Source organism: Camponotus floridanus, unplaced genomic scaffold, assembly GCF_003227725.1.
Source record: "Camponotus floridanus strain SB8 unplaced genomic scaffold, Cflo_v7.5 scaffold103, whole genome shotgun sequence".
NCBI classification, from domain to species: Eukaryota; Metazoa; Arthropoda; class Insecta; order Hymenoptera; family Formicidae; genus Camponotus; species Camponotus floridanus.
Window position 1 is genome coordinate 526,672 of NW_020229219.1, and position 16,385 is coordinate 543,056.

At 35.8% G+C, this 16,385-nt stretch overlaps 2 protein-coding genes across 2 annotated transcripts in view; one reads left to right on the forward strand and one right to left on the reverse strand.

Moving 5' to 3' along the window:
- LOC105255370 overlaps positions 1-5,926 on the forward strand; it is a 36,812-nt gene extending 30,886 nt beyond the window's left edge. Inside the window, exons 7-11 of the mRNA XM_025410632.1 lie at positions 480-1,130; positions 1,345-2,288; positions 2,504-5,015; positions 5,172-5,327; positions 5,440-5,926. Coding sequence (XP_025266417.1) covers positions 480-1,130; positions 1,345-2,288; positions 2,504-5,015; positions 5,172-5,327; positions 5,440-5,609 — 4,433 coding nt within the window. The 3' untranslated portion in view covers positions 5,610-5,926. The remainder of the gene's footprint in view (positions 1-479; positions 1,131-1,344; positions 2,289-2,503; positions 5,016-5,171; positions 5,328-5,439) is intronic.
- A 2,576-nt stretch (positions 5,927-8,502) lies between these two features.
- Positions 8,503-10,071, reverse strand: LOC112638701 (probable 39S ribosomal protein L24, mitochondrial). The gene is made up of 5 exons (XM_025410865.1): positions 9,786-10,071; positions 9,437-9,619; positions 9,114-9,316; positions 8,829-9,015; positions 8,503-8,680 (listed from the first exon to the last, which is right to left on the reverse strand). Exons 1-5 carry the CDS (start codon positions 9,879-9,881, stop codon positions 8,594-8,596), a joined length of 756 nt encoding a protein of 251 aa, XP_025266650.1. The 5' UTR covers positions 9,882-10,071; the 3' UTR covers positions 8,503-8,593.
- Between the last annotated feature and the right edge of the window lie 6,314 nt (positions 10,072-16,385).

Sequence of the window (16,385 nt, forward strand, 5' to 3'; positions counted from 1 at the left end):
TATAAGCATTATAAGGAAAATAGAGAAAAGTAATATCTAGGAATAGCCTGGAAAATTTTTGCGCGTAATAAATTTATTTTTCATCATATTAATATAATGATATTACGTCCCGAACAAAATATTTTCGAATCTTTCATGTAAATCCATTTGATTGAGGATAGTGTTGTTCAAATTCCATCTGTTTCACCTTGAATCCACTGCCTTATCAGAGACCGAAACAGACATTCTATACAAACGATAGCTTGTCAAATGCGTAACGGGGATAACAATCATAAAATTTCGTTATCTCTTTCATTCGTTATCATCTTTAGGAAAAAAATACATAAGAATCTTTTGTTTTACGTTTCTTATTTCTACTTAATAAATTATTTTTCATCATTTATTAAAAATCTATGATAAATATTAAAATATATTATTTGTTATCGAAGTCTAAAAGGCTCGAAATTTGATCTCGAATGCATCTGAAAATATTATTGCAGATACGGTAAATGGTAAGATGGAGAATTGTGGAGGCGGCCAACGCCTGCCCCCGGATGGGGACGAATTTCCAGCAGCGTACCAAGAATTTAGCAATAACCAGCCACCGTACAACAGATACATTGCCGCGACAAGGACGACAGCGACAATAGCCACGAATGGCGAATTGTGCAACGAGAACGAGACGTTCCGTACCGGCGAGTCATTTAAGATGCTCGCGAACGACAGCAATGTTGTCGGTTCGAGGAGCATTATTCTGTCCGATAGCAAGATGACGTTGACGAATCCTGAAAACGTGAGGCAAGATATAAACAAAAGTGCTTCGACGAATACAGAGAACGTACGGCCGGAGATAGGAGTTAAAGCTATTGCGGATAACGCGTGTCAGGATAACGCCAAGTCCTCCGAGATTTTTAATGAGGAGAGAAAATCATCCTATAACACTTCGGAAGATGTCGCGAAGAGAAACGCTCCTACTGTCGCGGGAAGTCCTCTTTATTCTTGCCAAACGACGAATGGCAATTCAACAATGAGCGAGAAAAAGATGGAGATCGCCGGATATTATCACAAGGACGCGATGACGATTGAGGAGTTGCCAAGCCACGTGGAAAAGGACACGCCCGTCGATATCCCACCGCCTCTACCATTAACAGGTACTCATTTAGCTTCGAATTAAACCTGTCCCCGTTTACTTTTTCTCCGACAAGCAGCGCTGCCATATCACAATTACACAATCGTGTTATTAGATTCGACATCAATATTTCGACAAAATTAATTTTCCTTTCGAAATTATCCTTGAAACATGTGGCACATTTTTTATATCATTCTCATTTTTTACTTTTTATACAAATATATCTTATTACTTAGGTCCGCCTAAACTGGAGCCTAAATTGGAGCAAATGCACGCCAGAAATGTTTCTACGATGGAATCGCCGCAGAGAAAATTTTCTTTAAACGGCGATCTCTGGAGACAGGACGACAAGTCCGAGCGATCCGTTCGAGATAAAATCGCTATGTTTTCGTCGCAAAGCAACCTCGACGTGCCCTTGTTCCCCAATGCCATGACAGCCGCGGCAGTCACGAGCAATGGCAAACGTCTTTCCAAGTACAAGTCCTCCGAGGACGTTTGCTGCGACGAAAAGAACAGCGGGCAGAAGGATCGGTCGCCTTTCCTCGTCGATAGGACGCAAAGCTCTTTCGATCTCACCGATTCGGCCAGAGCATCGACAGGGTACGATTCCGCGAAGAAATATAGTCAGAAGACACCCAGTTTGCCTGCTCAGCCTGCTTTATTGAGCCCTATTACGCAACCTATGCGCGTTCCAAAGATACTGCCAGTTGTTCCACCGAAAGTTACATCACTGTCCAGTCCGTACGACAAACAGATTTTTTCAAATACGACGACAAAGAATTATTGTGCCGAAAATAACAACTTGTTAAATGCCACGTATCCGAATATCGGTAAAACTATTAGTTCTTTTAACGATGCTAATAATTCAGTGAAGACGAGTACGCCTTCATTGATACGAGCTACCAGTTTCTCGGGCTCGATGTCCTTCGTGCAAGATCGAAATCCTCCGACAGCAGATGCAATCTCACAAATCGCGAGAACGAACTCTCTGGCATCTACGTTTAGGCGACCTGGAGATGACACGAGAAGAAGCAGTTTGAATCATTTGATCGAGCAGAGGCGGAGATCGATATCGAAACTGCGTGGTCTAGTTATACCGGAGAAAGATGCCGTGCCGATAGATCAGCCCATTGTCGATCTACCAGAAATCAAATCGCGCGATTCGATATTATTACATCAGGTAAGATTTAAAGCTGTCAAAGTACAATATAATTATATAAATTTTTCAATATATGGAAATTTTATGGATTAGTTTTTTTACTAAATTAATCCTTATATTTCGCGATATGGTCATGAAATTAATTAATTTCTAATTTGGAAAATCCATTACAAATTACATTTGAATATTTTTTATATTTTTGCGGCAGCAGGATAACGTATTGTATCTTTTTTCAGGTACCAAAGGCAAACATTCAAGACAAGTGGGGGTCTCAAAGTTCCTTGGCCAGCAACGCTAGCACGGCAAGCCAGCCCTTGAAAGCGACAACATCCTTCAAGATGCCGGCGCCACAGATACACTCCAAGTATTCTCCAGCTTTCAAGAGAAAATCTCTCACGGTATACGGTACATCTGTAACGACGAGTTCATCCTCGATAAACGGTAATAATTCGATGAAAAACTCTCCATCAAGCACGTCCACATTTTCGGAACCACCGAAAAGTTTGGAGAGTATCTGCAGCCCGACGAGAAGTGATTATAGTTTCGAGTTCGCCTCAACGACCAGCTCGCCGGATGGTTCACGTAACAGGCCGAGGATGGTGCAGAGGAAGGCTCGCTTGGATTATGACGATTCTGACAACGATTCAGCCGTAAGCAGTTCTCAGAGTAGTATATCTCGCGGCTTTAGTCCGCCGATGTCTCCGGCGCCATCGGAAAGATCCACCATATCTTCGGAAAGATCTTACATTTCCACGGAACTGAATTACCAACGTCGACCTTTGATCGTGGACAGTTTAAATAGGACTTCGGTGTCGCGAGATGTTAAAGATCCAATTAGTGAATCCGATAAAGATCAATTCGGCAGAATAGGCCTTCTCAATGAACGGACGTGCTTGACTGAGAGATCGTCGTCCAGCAGTAGTGGCGGTTCGAATTCGCGATCGCCTCAGCCGAACGAGTTCTTTTCGAGAAATTCGCAGATTCCTCAGCGTCAGCTGAAACGATCGAACAGCACTGATACGAATTGCAGCACATCCTCGACATTGACATCTGGATCTCAGGCTAGCGCCGAGTCTCTATCCCGAAGAGTACTGAAGCCGCAAAGCGTGGAAGCCATAAATCGAAAGAACATTCTGGCAAGCGCCAGATGCCGAAGCGGAAGAGATCTGAACGGATCGCCGTTAATCCAGCGAAAATTCTCGGACGACGAGGACACTGCTATCGAAAACAGCAGTACTATTCGTCAGTCAATCAATGATTCGGGGAATGATTCCGCGAGCAAACAAGAAATCAAGATAGCTTATATAGAGGTTGCAGATCGATTCGCTAAGGATGAGGAATTCTTTCAGAAGAAGGAAGAATTAAAGCTGCCACCTAAAAGAAGCATGCTACCGCCGCCAGCTGTTAGACCACCGAAACCTGAAATGCTAGAGCCATCAAACGATCTTAAAATGTGGGTTCGAGCAGGGGCGAAGACTATCGAACGAGCCATGGAAGAAAAATCAAACAACAAATATGATAAAAGTCCTCCTGTCGTTACTCAAACTTTGGAAACATCGCCTGTAATTCATACAACAAGAAAAAATCATAGTTCTATGTTTGACGAACCTGTTAATTCAACACTAAATGGCGGTTTGCCTTCAAAGAGCAAAATCACAATAAGCGAAGCAAAAGTTGCTGGAATGGAAATATCAAAGTCACAAAGCAGAATGAGTGTAAGTCCCAAAAGAAATACGGAAGATCAAAACGATCTCTTAACGATCTTAACAACAAAGAGCCGTTCTAGATCAGCTATACACGTCAACGAAGGAACTTTCGGTAGATCCAAAAGTCAGATGAGCCTAGAAGACATATTAGCTACTAAAGCAGACTCAAAGTTACTTCGCGCGGAAAGTACGGAGCCGAGAATCGAGAAGAACGGTACAGGTTCGCTAATGAAGTCTACTTGGGATTCGAAGGAAGGTCGATACTGTAGAAGAGGCTCTACTACGTCGAATGAATCCTGGTCGGAAGATAAGCCTTTCGTTTCAAAGATTCCTACTTTAGGAAAAGCTAGAAATATCGACAGCAGTGATGAAATGTCGCAAAATATCGAGAGAATAAGAAACACAACGACATCGAAGATTCCGACGTCTCGTGGTTTGAATCGACGCAGTGCCAGCGTTACAGATATGAAGAGAGCCCTGGACGCGAGTCCTGTGCACAGCCAGTCGCAACAGTGCGCCAGCAGCTCTCACAATCGATTCCCTAGCCTAGACAGCAGCGTGGACGAGAACATCGGGACGGAAACGGATGTCGACAGGTGCTATGGCGAGCAATTCGGCAGTATCAGCTCGTTGGCCAGCAGTACTAGCTTGATCTCGCAACAAGAGTTAGCGCAGCTCGTGGAGGAGGCGAGTTTAGAAGAGACGCGTGGCGCGCACGACGTCGTAGTCGTTCTGCTTCATAAGGAAAATCCGACCGGCAGCGTCGGCATCACTTTGGCCGGTGGCGCGGATTGCGAGGTGAAGGAGATCACGGTTCATCGGGTACTGACGCACTCTATCGCAGACAAGGACGGCCGAGTGCAAAGGGGCGACAGGATTCTCAGTATAAACGGCAGGAGCACGCGAGGTCTCACTCACAGGGAGAGCATGGCGGTGCTGAAGCAACCGAGATCGGAGGTCGTGTTGGTTGTGTCGAGGGCTAGAATAGAAGAGAGCTGTAAGCTGAGGTCACGGACCGCGAGTGTCGAAACCATCGTCGAAGGTAGGGAAAATGTATATTATTATTATGTTCTTTTTCTGGAATATTATTATTCCTTTTCTCTCTCTTTCAAATCAACCTCCGATGCAAGCTAAGATTGACTGAACTTGAACTGTTTTAACAATAATAGAATCAATATAAATAAAAGAATTTTCTCAGGGTTAGAGACGAATGGAAATGTAGAGAACACAGCGTGGGGACCGCCGTCGACTGTGGCAGTTTACAAGGATGGAGCTGGTTTGGGATTTAGTCTGGAAGGCGGCAGGGATAGTCCCCTCGGGGACAGACCTCTGATTATCAAGAAGATATTCACCGGTAAATTTTACCTAGATATTTTTTATACATTTATAATTATGATAATAAGAGACAACAATAATTGTAGCGAGATAAAAATTGTCAAATCTTAGCTTCATTCTTCTTATCGTAGGAGGTGCTGCCGAGAAGACAGGTGCATTAAAAGCAGGGGACCAATTACTCGAAGTAAACGGTAACGATGTAACGCGAATGTCGAGGATAGAAGCGTGGTCTTTGATGAAGAAGCTACACGACGGTGAAGTAAATCTCCTAGTCAGGCATCCTGCCACCAAATCCTCGTGAAAAGTAAGGAATCCCGACGGAAACGGGAGTGCAGAAATGTGCCAAGCAAGCGACTGGATAAATTTTCGATTGATACTTGTTAAATAACGGGGCATAACGGGCTTAATATATAAGGCGTGATAATTTTTTGTTCGAGATATTCTATATATATAACTGCATTAATATTACGTGAGAATTATTTTATCGAGCTTGTAAATTTGAATAATACTGCTTTCTAAACAAAATAAGAAATTATTATCTCCGATTTCTACAGAAAAAGTTGTTCACGATATTTCTGAGGCGTTTTAATTATTGGATATATATTATAGATTTGCTATTCTAATACAGTTACATAATTATATATCATAAATTTAGAATGGATGAATTATTAAGTAACAAAAAAAAAAATAGAAAATAGCGAACTTGTAGAATTTGCTAATTTATTTTGTCTTGATTGGATGTCTCATAGAAATTGTGTACTTTTAGCAGATTCAGTTTTATATGTAAATAGCAATAAAAGTGTATTTTCTAAATATTAAGTATAAATTTGCAATATAATACAATATAGTTGAGAAACACATAAGGATATATTTTTATAAAATGGAATTTTTCATGGAAGAAAAAGCCTGATTTTCAATTTCGACATTTCAATTTAAAATAGTTGCACTCGTAATAATCGCATTGATTAGACGTTGAATATAATTTGTTGAATCTATTACATTTATAGTCGCATTGGAAATTTTGTCAAAAAGCAAGAATAGAAAGCGTATTATTAATATATTTTGATAACAAAACATAAGAGAGAGAATTTCTACATGATGCATGTCATATGCAAAAAGAATCGTAATATTAATGGAACGAAATAGATAGGTGTTGTCAATTAATTGTTTAGAACAATGTCGATTCGTACGACATTAATTTTTCATAGTGCCGGCCGTGCAGTAATAGTTCGAGTTAAGAGAGTTTGCGACAAGCAAATGATAACCGATTAAGTAATTAAAGTATGAGCCTGATTGTAGATCGCCTATTTGTTTAATGTCGATTAGCCGACCCGTCGAGTAGCCACCCCGATGCATTACTATAGTGTGGTTCCTGTTGATTTACTTTAGAATACGAAACGGTAGTATATATATCGTATAAATACAAAATGGCGCGCAAAATTGACGCGCCATTTAATAGAACCGAATAATAATACAAGAGATATATGTTTGTTTCAGTGTTTTCTAACTCTTAATACAATAAGATCACGTATAATACGAATAGATATTTTTTTGTGTTATAAAGGCATTTTAACTATCTTTAATTGCCCTTTTTCTCGCAGCTATCAGTAAATGTAATTAGTTAACTTTGCATTATATTAAAGAAATAGCTAATTGCTGCTGGAATTTATAATCGAGAGATCGTAATTTCTCGTAATTTTTCAATGTGTAATTTTCGTTGAAAAACGATGTAAGAAAAAGCGTACGTCACGAGTGGTCTAATGAAGTTACGCACTGATAGCGATGCGATTTATATGGAGATATCGGATAAAATAATACCGTTTTGTTTGCAACATTTGTGTAGATCGATCAACGAAATTAGCTTTAACGAATAAAATGCGCGCAGCATTTCGTGCGGTTAATTGTAGACATTATAACAAAAATATAACAGGATCGAATACACACACACTTACTTCGGACGAGGACTTTGAAAGATCCGAGACGAAGCAGGGGGAAGCGGACGGTCTTGTTGAGACAGAGATCCGTCGTGACGCTTTATTTCTTTCCCAAACTTAATTCTCGGTCCTGTTGTATCTTTCTTAAGAATATAGTAGGACGAAGTGTACGATGTACCGATTTCGATGAGAAATTCGAAGCCTGAGAACACTCGAAAAAAAACTCCACGACACTTCGCGTAAAAACGCGTTTAACACTGTCTTTCAAACTGAAGTTAGCCGTTAGATCGCAGTAATGAACTACGAACTAATAGAGTGGAATCTCTACATCGCGCGGCAGATTTAAAATTATATTTCCAAATCTATCGCACACGCGAAATGTGCGTGTATGTATATATATTCTCTGTCCTTTTATTTAAATTTAAATATTAAAATATACATAATTTGGTAAACATTTTCGAATTTTATTTTAAAATGTTAAATTTAATAAGTAGAATTTTACTTTAAATATTAAGTTAAAATAAATTAAACATTTAAATTAAATTAAATTAAATTAAATTAAAACAATATTTTGTGAATGTTGGGTCTAATTCTATCATTTCTCTCAGGTTTCGATTCCTAAAATATTATTCTGTGCTTTTATATTCTTACATGCGCGCGTTTATGGCTACAAATTTCTAACAATGTTGAAATTGACGTTTGATGAATCGTTAATTTAATTTCAATTATAATCAGAGTTATAAATGCGTAAAATTAAGGAGGAAGAGAGTGTGTCATATATAACATAACAGATATTAATATAAAAATATGTATTGGAATATCTAAACGTAATATGAGAGAGAACTGAGCTGAACTTTTTAGGAATTTGCAGTTGTCAAAATTTGTGCTGTGATATGTGTGACATGATTTAGCGTCAAACGTTATTGATCGAAACACTAATATTACATATTTTAATCCAATGTAAATTTGTTATATAAAATATTGAATTGTTCGCTTTTTATTGTTTAATATTATGAATATTTCTTTTCTTATTGCATTTAATATTTCCTATATAAGAAATTGCAAAACAACGATATTATAATATAGCTTTTACAAAGATATACAATTTTTCGATACTATGAAAGAAGATATTGAAATTATCATATAAAAAATTTATTTTCTATTAGTATGTTAATAAAATATTCCACAAAAGCAATTTTTTCATTCAAAAAGATTGTAATATAAGAATTTTATATTTTAATTATATTAAAAGAATGACTATGTATTCTGATTCTTTCATTTACTTAATATATTTATTAAAAATTGTAATTGTGTAGAGAAACTAATAACAGAAAATTGTATATAACAATGATTAATACCAATAAGAGCTTTTCTGAATACGGTCCTCTTTAATACCCATTTCATCCATGATATCCATTTCAAAAGTCTTTAATGATGGCTACAAATATAAAAGATATATTTATTTTATATCATTTATATTATGTATTATAGTATATCTTTGTAGATAATTCATATAGATGAAAAAGTAAAATTATATATATAATATTTTAAATTGTTGCAACATTTCTTAAATATATATTACATACCATAAAAGTTACTTTTTCTGCATCGGCTTTAATTGTATCTTTGGGTTGCTCTCTATATAACTTCTGAGATTTATAATCTACTGTTTCTTCACTCGCGACAGGCACAGGAATTATTCTACCAGTTCTCAGAGATATGCGAACCTTTTCGCCATCTTCTTTATATCGCCATTCTATTTGAGTTCCTTGCCTACAATGATTTAATTTATATTATGTTATAAAATATTATAATATACTTTGGCCATATTTTCATATATAAAATGAATTCTTTGAATAAATTGTACTTACATGTCTGAAGGGTCAACTAATTGCACCTGTGAAGTTACTAGTAATGGTTGTTCCTCCTGTATAAATGTACCAGGATAGTTTTTGTCTTTCATAATACATCTCAGTTTTGTATTAAGTCCTTCCACAATTATCCAATTCCTTTCTTGATAGATTTCTTTTACGAGCCCTTGTTTTCCTTTATCTTTCCCTTCTAAAATTTCTACCTATATAGAAAAGTATGAACACAATTATATATATAATGCCACAAGTTGCAATGATAAATATAATATTATTAATTATTTATTTTATTAAAGTATTAATGCTTTCCAAGTAAATTTACATACCCTATCACCTCTAAAGAAACTCCAATCTTTAATAGGCTCGACATGAATGAACTTGTGTTTCTTACCAGGCCTATTATCACGATGAAATTGATTAGTCCATGGACGAAATATGGAGAAACGAAAATTTTTCTTTTCAATCGTACGTGGCAAATAATTTGGCTTACGAGGTGTTCTCCAATAAACCTAATTATAGTTTTTATCAATAATATTAAAAAATTCATGAAGAATAAGATGAGGTGTAGAAAATGTAGTAGTGTTATGTAGAGAATGTTATGTAAAGAGAGTGTTATGTATTATAAGAATAACATGCATCTTTTTCTAAACAATTATTATAGATAATTATGTATACCTGTGCCATAGCCCGCTGTATATAACTGTCTGGTAAATTTGAATATTTCTTTGACCATTCTCCCACGTGTCTTAATAAAGTAGACGTTAATCTCATATTTGCTTCTTCTTTAAATTCCTCTCAAAATTTTTTTATTCAGAGTATAAGTATATACGTTTTTGCGTATTATCTTTACATAAGTGTCTGCAAAATGCCAATCTACTTGGTTATGTCAAAGCGGAGAGAAGACTGAGAGGTGTCATAGCCTGCTTTTAAGTCCCTGGAGCGATAAGGTGCAATTTCATTGTCGCTAAAAAGTAGCGTCAATGAAACCATTGATTGAACAAAGAAGCAACTACTTACTTCTTTGTTCAAACCAATGGTTGACGCTACTTTTTAACGTCAATGAAATTGCACCTATACTCCCTCTATGGACATTGAAAACGTCGACATGAACTAAAAAGCCAATGTCCATGAATATATATATATACAGAGAGAAACCTGAGAGCGGCCACCTCGCTTTAACGTGGTATATTGTCCTAATGCGCTCCATGACAAAGTGGACGTCAACTACATCCATTAGAGTCGATAATAATACATGGTTCGTGTCTGAGCTATGGTTCATGTCCAAGCTATGGAGTGATCCCAAAAGTGATACTCCCTCTATGGACATTCAAAACATGGACATGAACTACAAAGACCATGAATGTTCTCAGAGGGTAATATAAAATTGCACAATTTCTGGTTTTGTTCCGTGCTATGTGCACGAAATGCCGGTAGCACCAGTGCTATATAACAATTAAATACTTATGTGTGTAAATTGATAACAAATAAATTATTCAATCGCGACAGATACTGTATTATTCAAAGATGAAATAAATATTTTTCAAAATAAATTGGTAAATAATACGGCTCTATGTATTTATCAACATGATAATTAAGTGAAGAGCATTAAGAGCCCACAAAACGCGGATGGCAATGCGTAAATTATTTCGAACATTAATTGTTCGCGAAATTTTTTTTTTTTTTTTTTTTTAAATGCGTTATTAGGAGAACATGATTTGTAAAGAGGTCATCAACGCATCTTCGACCTCCTCGCAAAATATATTCTCCTGATAATATAAAATAATAAGAAACGAATTTTCGAAAATTTTCACGCTTGCGTTATTAGGAGAACATGATTTGTAAAGAGGTCATCAACGCATCTTCGACCTCCTCGCAAAATATATTCTCCTGATAATATAAAATAATAAGAAACGAATTTTCGAAATTTTCACGCTTGCGTTATTAGGAGAACATGATTTGCAAAGAGGTCATCAACGCATCATCGACCTCCTCGCAAAATATATTCTCCTGATAATATAAAATAATAAGAAACGAATTTTCGAAAATTTTCACGCTTGCGTTATTAGGAGAACATGATTTGTAAAGAGGTCATCAACGCATCTTCGACCTCCTCGCAAAATATATTCTCCTGATAATATAAAATAATAAGAAACGAATTTTCGAAAATTTTCACGCTTGCGTTATTAGGAGAACATGATTTGTAAAGAGGTCATCAACGCATCTTCGATTTCCTCGCAAAATATATTCTCCTGATAATATAAAATAATAAGAAACGAATTTTCGAAAATTTTCACGCTTGCGTTATTAGGAGAACATGATTTGCAAAGAGGTCATCAACGCATCATCGACCTCCTCGCAAAATATATTCTCCTGATAATATAAAATAATAAGAAACGAATTTTCGAAAATTTTCACGCTTGCGTTATTAGGAGAACATGATTTGTAAAGAGGTCATCAACGCATCATCGACCTCCTCGCAAAATATATTCTCCTGATAATATCAAATAATAAGAAACGAATTTTCGAAAATTTTCACGCTTGCGTTATTAGGAGAACATGATTTGTAAAGAGGTCATCAACGCATCATCGACCTCTTCGTACAATATATCTCCTGATCATATAAATTATAAAAACGAATTTTCGAAAATTTTCGCGCTTGCGTTATTAGGAGAACATGATTTGTAAAGAGGTCATCAACGCATCATCGACCTTCTCGCACAATATATTCTCCTGATAATATAAAACAATAAGAAACGAATTTTCGAAAATTTTCACGCTTGCGTTATTAGGAGAACATGATTTGTAAAGAGGTCATCAACGCATCATAGACCTCTTCGCACAATATATTCTCCTGATCATATAAATTATAAGAAACGAATTTTCGAAAATTTTCGCGCTTGCGTTATTAGGAGAACATGATTTGTAAAGAGGTCATCAACGCATCATCGACCTCCTCGCACAATATATTCTCCTGATAATATAAATTATAAGAAACGAATTTTCGAAAATTTTCACGCTTGCGTTGTTAGGAGAACATGATTTGTAAAGAGGTCATCAACGCATCATCGACCTCCTCGCAAAATATATTCTCCTGATAATATAAATTATAAGAAACGAATTTTCGAAAATTTTCACGCTTGCGTTATTAGGAGAACATGATTTGTAAAGAGGTCATCAACGCATCATCGACCTCTTCGTACAATATATTCTCCTGATCATATAAATTATAAAAACGAATTTTCGAAAATTTTCGCGCTTGCGTTATTAGGAGAACATGATTTGTAAAGAGGTCATCAACGCATCATCGACCTTCTCGCACAATATATTCTCCTGATAATATAAAACAATAAGAAACGAATTTTCGAAAATTTTCACGCTTGCGTTATTAGGAGAACATGATTTGTAAAGAGGTCATCAACGCATCATAGACCTCTTCGCACAATATATTCTCCTGATCATATAAATTATAAGAAACGAATTTTCGAAAATTTTCGCGCTTGCGTTATTAGGAGAACATGATTTGTAAAGAGGTCATCAACGCATCATCGACCTCCTCGCACAATATATTCTCCTGATAATATAAATTATAAGAAACGAATTTTCGAAAATTTTCACGCTTGCGTTGTTAGGAGAACATGATTTGTAAAGAGGTCATCAACGCATCATCGACCTCCTCGCAAAATATATTCTCCGATAATACAAAATAATGAGAAACGAATTTTCGAAAATTTTCCACGCTTGCGTTATTAGGAGAACATGATTTGTAAAGAGGTCATCAACGCATCATCGACCTCCTCGCAAAATATATTCTCCTGATAATATAAAATAATAAGAAACGAATTTTCGAAAATTTCACGCTTGCGTTATTAGGAGAACATGATTTGTAAAGAGATCATCAAACGCATCATCGACCTCCTCGCAAAATATATTCTCCTGATAATATAAATTATAAGAAACGAATTTTCGAAAATTTTCACGCTTGCGTTATTAGAAGAACATGATTTGTAAAGAGGTCATCAACGCATCATCGACCTTTCGCCAAATATATTCTCCTGATAATATAAAATAATAAGAAACGAATTTTCGAAAATTTTCACGCTTGCGTTATTAGGAGAACATGATTTGTAAAGAGGTCATCAACGCATCATCGACCTTCGCACAATATATTCTCCTGATCATATAAATTATAAGAAACGAATTTCGAAAATTTGGCGCTTTGCGTTATTAGAGAACATGATTTGTAAAGAGATCATCAACGCATCATCGACCTCCTCGCATAATATATTCTCCTGATAATATAAATATAAGAACGAATTTTCGAAAATTTTCACGCTTGCGTTATTAGGAGAACATGATTTGTAAAGAGGTCATCAACGCATCATCGACCTCCGCGCAAAATATATTCTCCTGATAATATAAATAATAAGAAACGAATTTTCGAAAATTTTCACGCTTGCGTTATTAGGAAAACATGATTTGTAAAGAGGTCATCAACGCATCATCGACCTCCTCGCAAAATATATTCTCCTGATAATATAAAAATAATAAGAAACGAATTTTCGAAAATTTTCACGCTTGCGTTATTAGGAGAACATGATTTGTAAAGAGTCATCAACGCATCATCGACCTCTTCGCACAATATATTCTCCTGATAATATAAATTATAAGAAACGAATTTTCGAAAATTTTCACGCTTGCGTTATTAGGGAACATGATTTGTAAAGAGGTCATCAACGCATCATCGACCTCCTCGCAAAATATATTCTCCTGATAATATAAAATAATAAGAAACGAATATATTGTGCGAGAGGTCGATGATGCGATTGATGACCTCTTTACAATCATGTCTCCTAATAACGCAAACGTGAAATTTTCGAAAATTCGTTTCTTATAATTTATATTATCAGGAGAATATATTTTGCGAGGAGGTCGATGATGCGTTGATGACCTCTTTACAAATCATGTTCTCCTAATAACGCAAGCGTGAAAATTTTCGAAAATTCGTTTCTTATTATCTTATATTATCAGGAGAATATATTTTGCGAGGAGGTCGATGATGCGTTGATGACCTCTTTACAAATCATGTTCTCCTAATAACGCAAGCGTGAAAATATTCGAAAATTCGTTTCTTATAATTTATATTATCAAGGAGAATATATTTTGCGAGGAGGTCGATGATGCGTTGATGACCTCTTTACAAATCATGTTCTCCTAATAACGCAAGCGTGAAAATTTTCGAAAATTCGTTTCTTATAATTTATATTATCAGGAGAATATATGTGCGAGGAGGTCGATGATGCGTTGATGACCTCTTTACAAATCATGTTCTCCTAATAACGCAAGCGCGAAAATTTTCGAAAATTCGTTTCTTATTATTTATATTATCAGGAGAATATATTTGCGAGGAGGTCGATGATGCGTTGATGACCTCTTTACAAATCATGTTCTCCTAATAACGCAAGCGTGAAAATTTTCGAAAATTCGTTTCTTATAATTTATATTATCAGGAGAATATATTTTGCGAGGAGGTCGATGATGCGTTGATGACCTCTTTACAAATCATGTTCTCCTAATAACGCAAACGTGAAAATTTTCGAAAATTCGTTCTTATATTTATATTATCAGGAGAATATATTTTGCGAGGAGGTCGATGATGCGTTGATGACTCTTTACAAATCATGTTCTCCTAATAACGCAAGCGTGAAAATTTTCGAAAATTCGTTTCTTATATTTATTATTATCAGGAGAATATATTGCGAGGAGTCGATGATGCGTTGACTCTTTACAAATCATGTTCTCCTAATAACGCAAGCGTGAAAATTTTCGAAAATTCGTTTCTTATAATTTATATTATCAGGAGAATATATTTTGCGAGGAGGTCGATGATGCGTTGATGACCTCTTTACAAATTCATGTTCTCCTAATAACGCAAGCGTGAAAATTTTCGAAAATTCGTTTCTTATTATTTATATTATCAGGAGAATATATTTTGCGAGGAGGTCGATGATGCGTTGATGACCTCTTTACAAATCATGTTCTCCTAATAACGCAAGCGTGAAAATTTTCGAAAATTCGTTTCTTATAATTTATATTATCAGGAGAATATATTTTGCGAGGAGGTCGATGATGCGTTGATGACCTCTTTACAAATCATGTTCTCCTAATAACGCAAACGCGAAAATTTTCGAAAAATTCGTTTCTTATTATTTATATTATCAGGAGAATATATTTTGCGAGGAGGTCGATGATGCGTTGATGACCTCTTTACAAATCATGTTCTCCTAATAACGCAAGCGTGAAAATTTTCGAAAATTCGTTTCTTATTATTTTATTATCAGGAGAATATATTTTGCGAGGAGGTCGATGATGCGTTGATGACCTCTTTACAAATCATGTTCTCCTAATAACGCAAGCGTGAAAATTTTCGAAAATTCGTTTCTTATATTTATATTATCAGGAGAATATATTTTGCGAGGAGGTCGATGATGCGTTGATGACCTCTTTACAAATCATGTTCTCCTAATAACGCAAGCGTGAAAATTTTCGAAAATTCGTTTCTTATTATTTTATATTATCAGGAGAATATATTTTTGCGAGGAGGTCGATGATGCGTTGATGACCTCTTTACAAATCATGTTCTCCTAATAACGCAAGCGTGAAAATTTTCGAAAATTCGTTTCTTATATTTATATTATCAGGAGAATATATTTGCGAGAGGTCGATGATGCGTTGATGACCTCTTTACAAATCATGTTCTCCTAATAACGCAAGCGTGAAAATTTTCGAAAATTCGTTTCTTATTATTTTATATTATCAGGAGAATATATTTTGCGAGGAGGTCGATGATGCGTTGATGACCTCTTTACAAATCATGTTCTCCTAATAACGCAAGCGTGAAAATTTTCGAAAATTCGTTTCTTATTATTTTAATTATCAGGAGAATATATTTTGCGAGAAGGTCGATAGATGCGTTGATGACCTCTTTACAAATCATGTTCTCTAATAACGCAAGCGTGAAATTTTCGAAAATTCGTTTCTTATTATTTTATATTATCAGGGAATATATTTCTGCGAGGAGGTCGATGATGGTTGATGACCTCTTTAACAAATCATGTTCTCCTAATGACGCAAGCGTGAAAATTTTCGAAAAATTCGGCTTATTTGTTTTTTCTTTATATTATCAGGAGAATTATATCTTTTTGCGAGGAGACGCTGCGATGATGCGTTGATGACCTCTTTAAAATATGTTCTCCTAATAACGCATTTAAAAAAAAA

Coding starts and splice junctions, on each gene's coding strand:
- LOC112638701 (XM_025410865.1), bottom strand. CDS start 9,881: ATGAGATTAACGTCTACTTTATTAAGACACGTGGGAGAATGGTCAAAG. Junction 9,620..9,785: donor TACAGCGGGCTATGGCACAG/GTATACATAATT, acceptor AACTATAATTAG/GTTTATTGGAGAACACCTCG. Junction 8,681..8,828: donor CAGAAAAAGTAACTTTTATG/GTATGTAATATA, acceptor TTATATTTGTAG/CCATCATTAAAGACTTTTGA.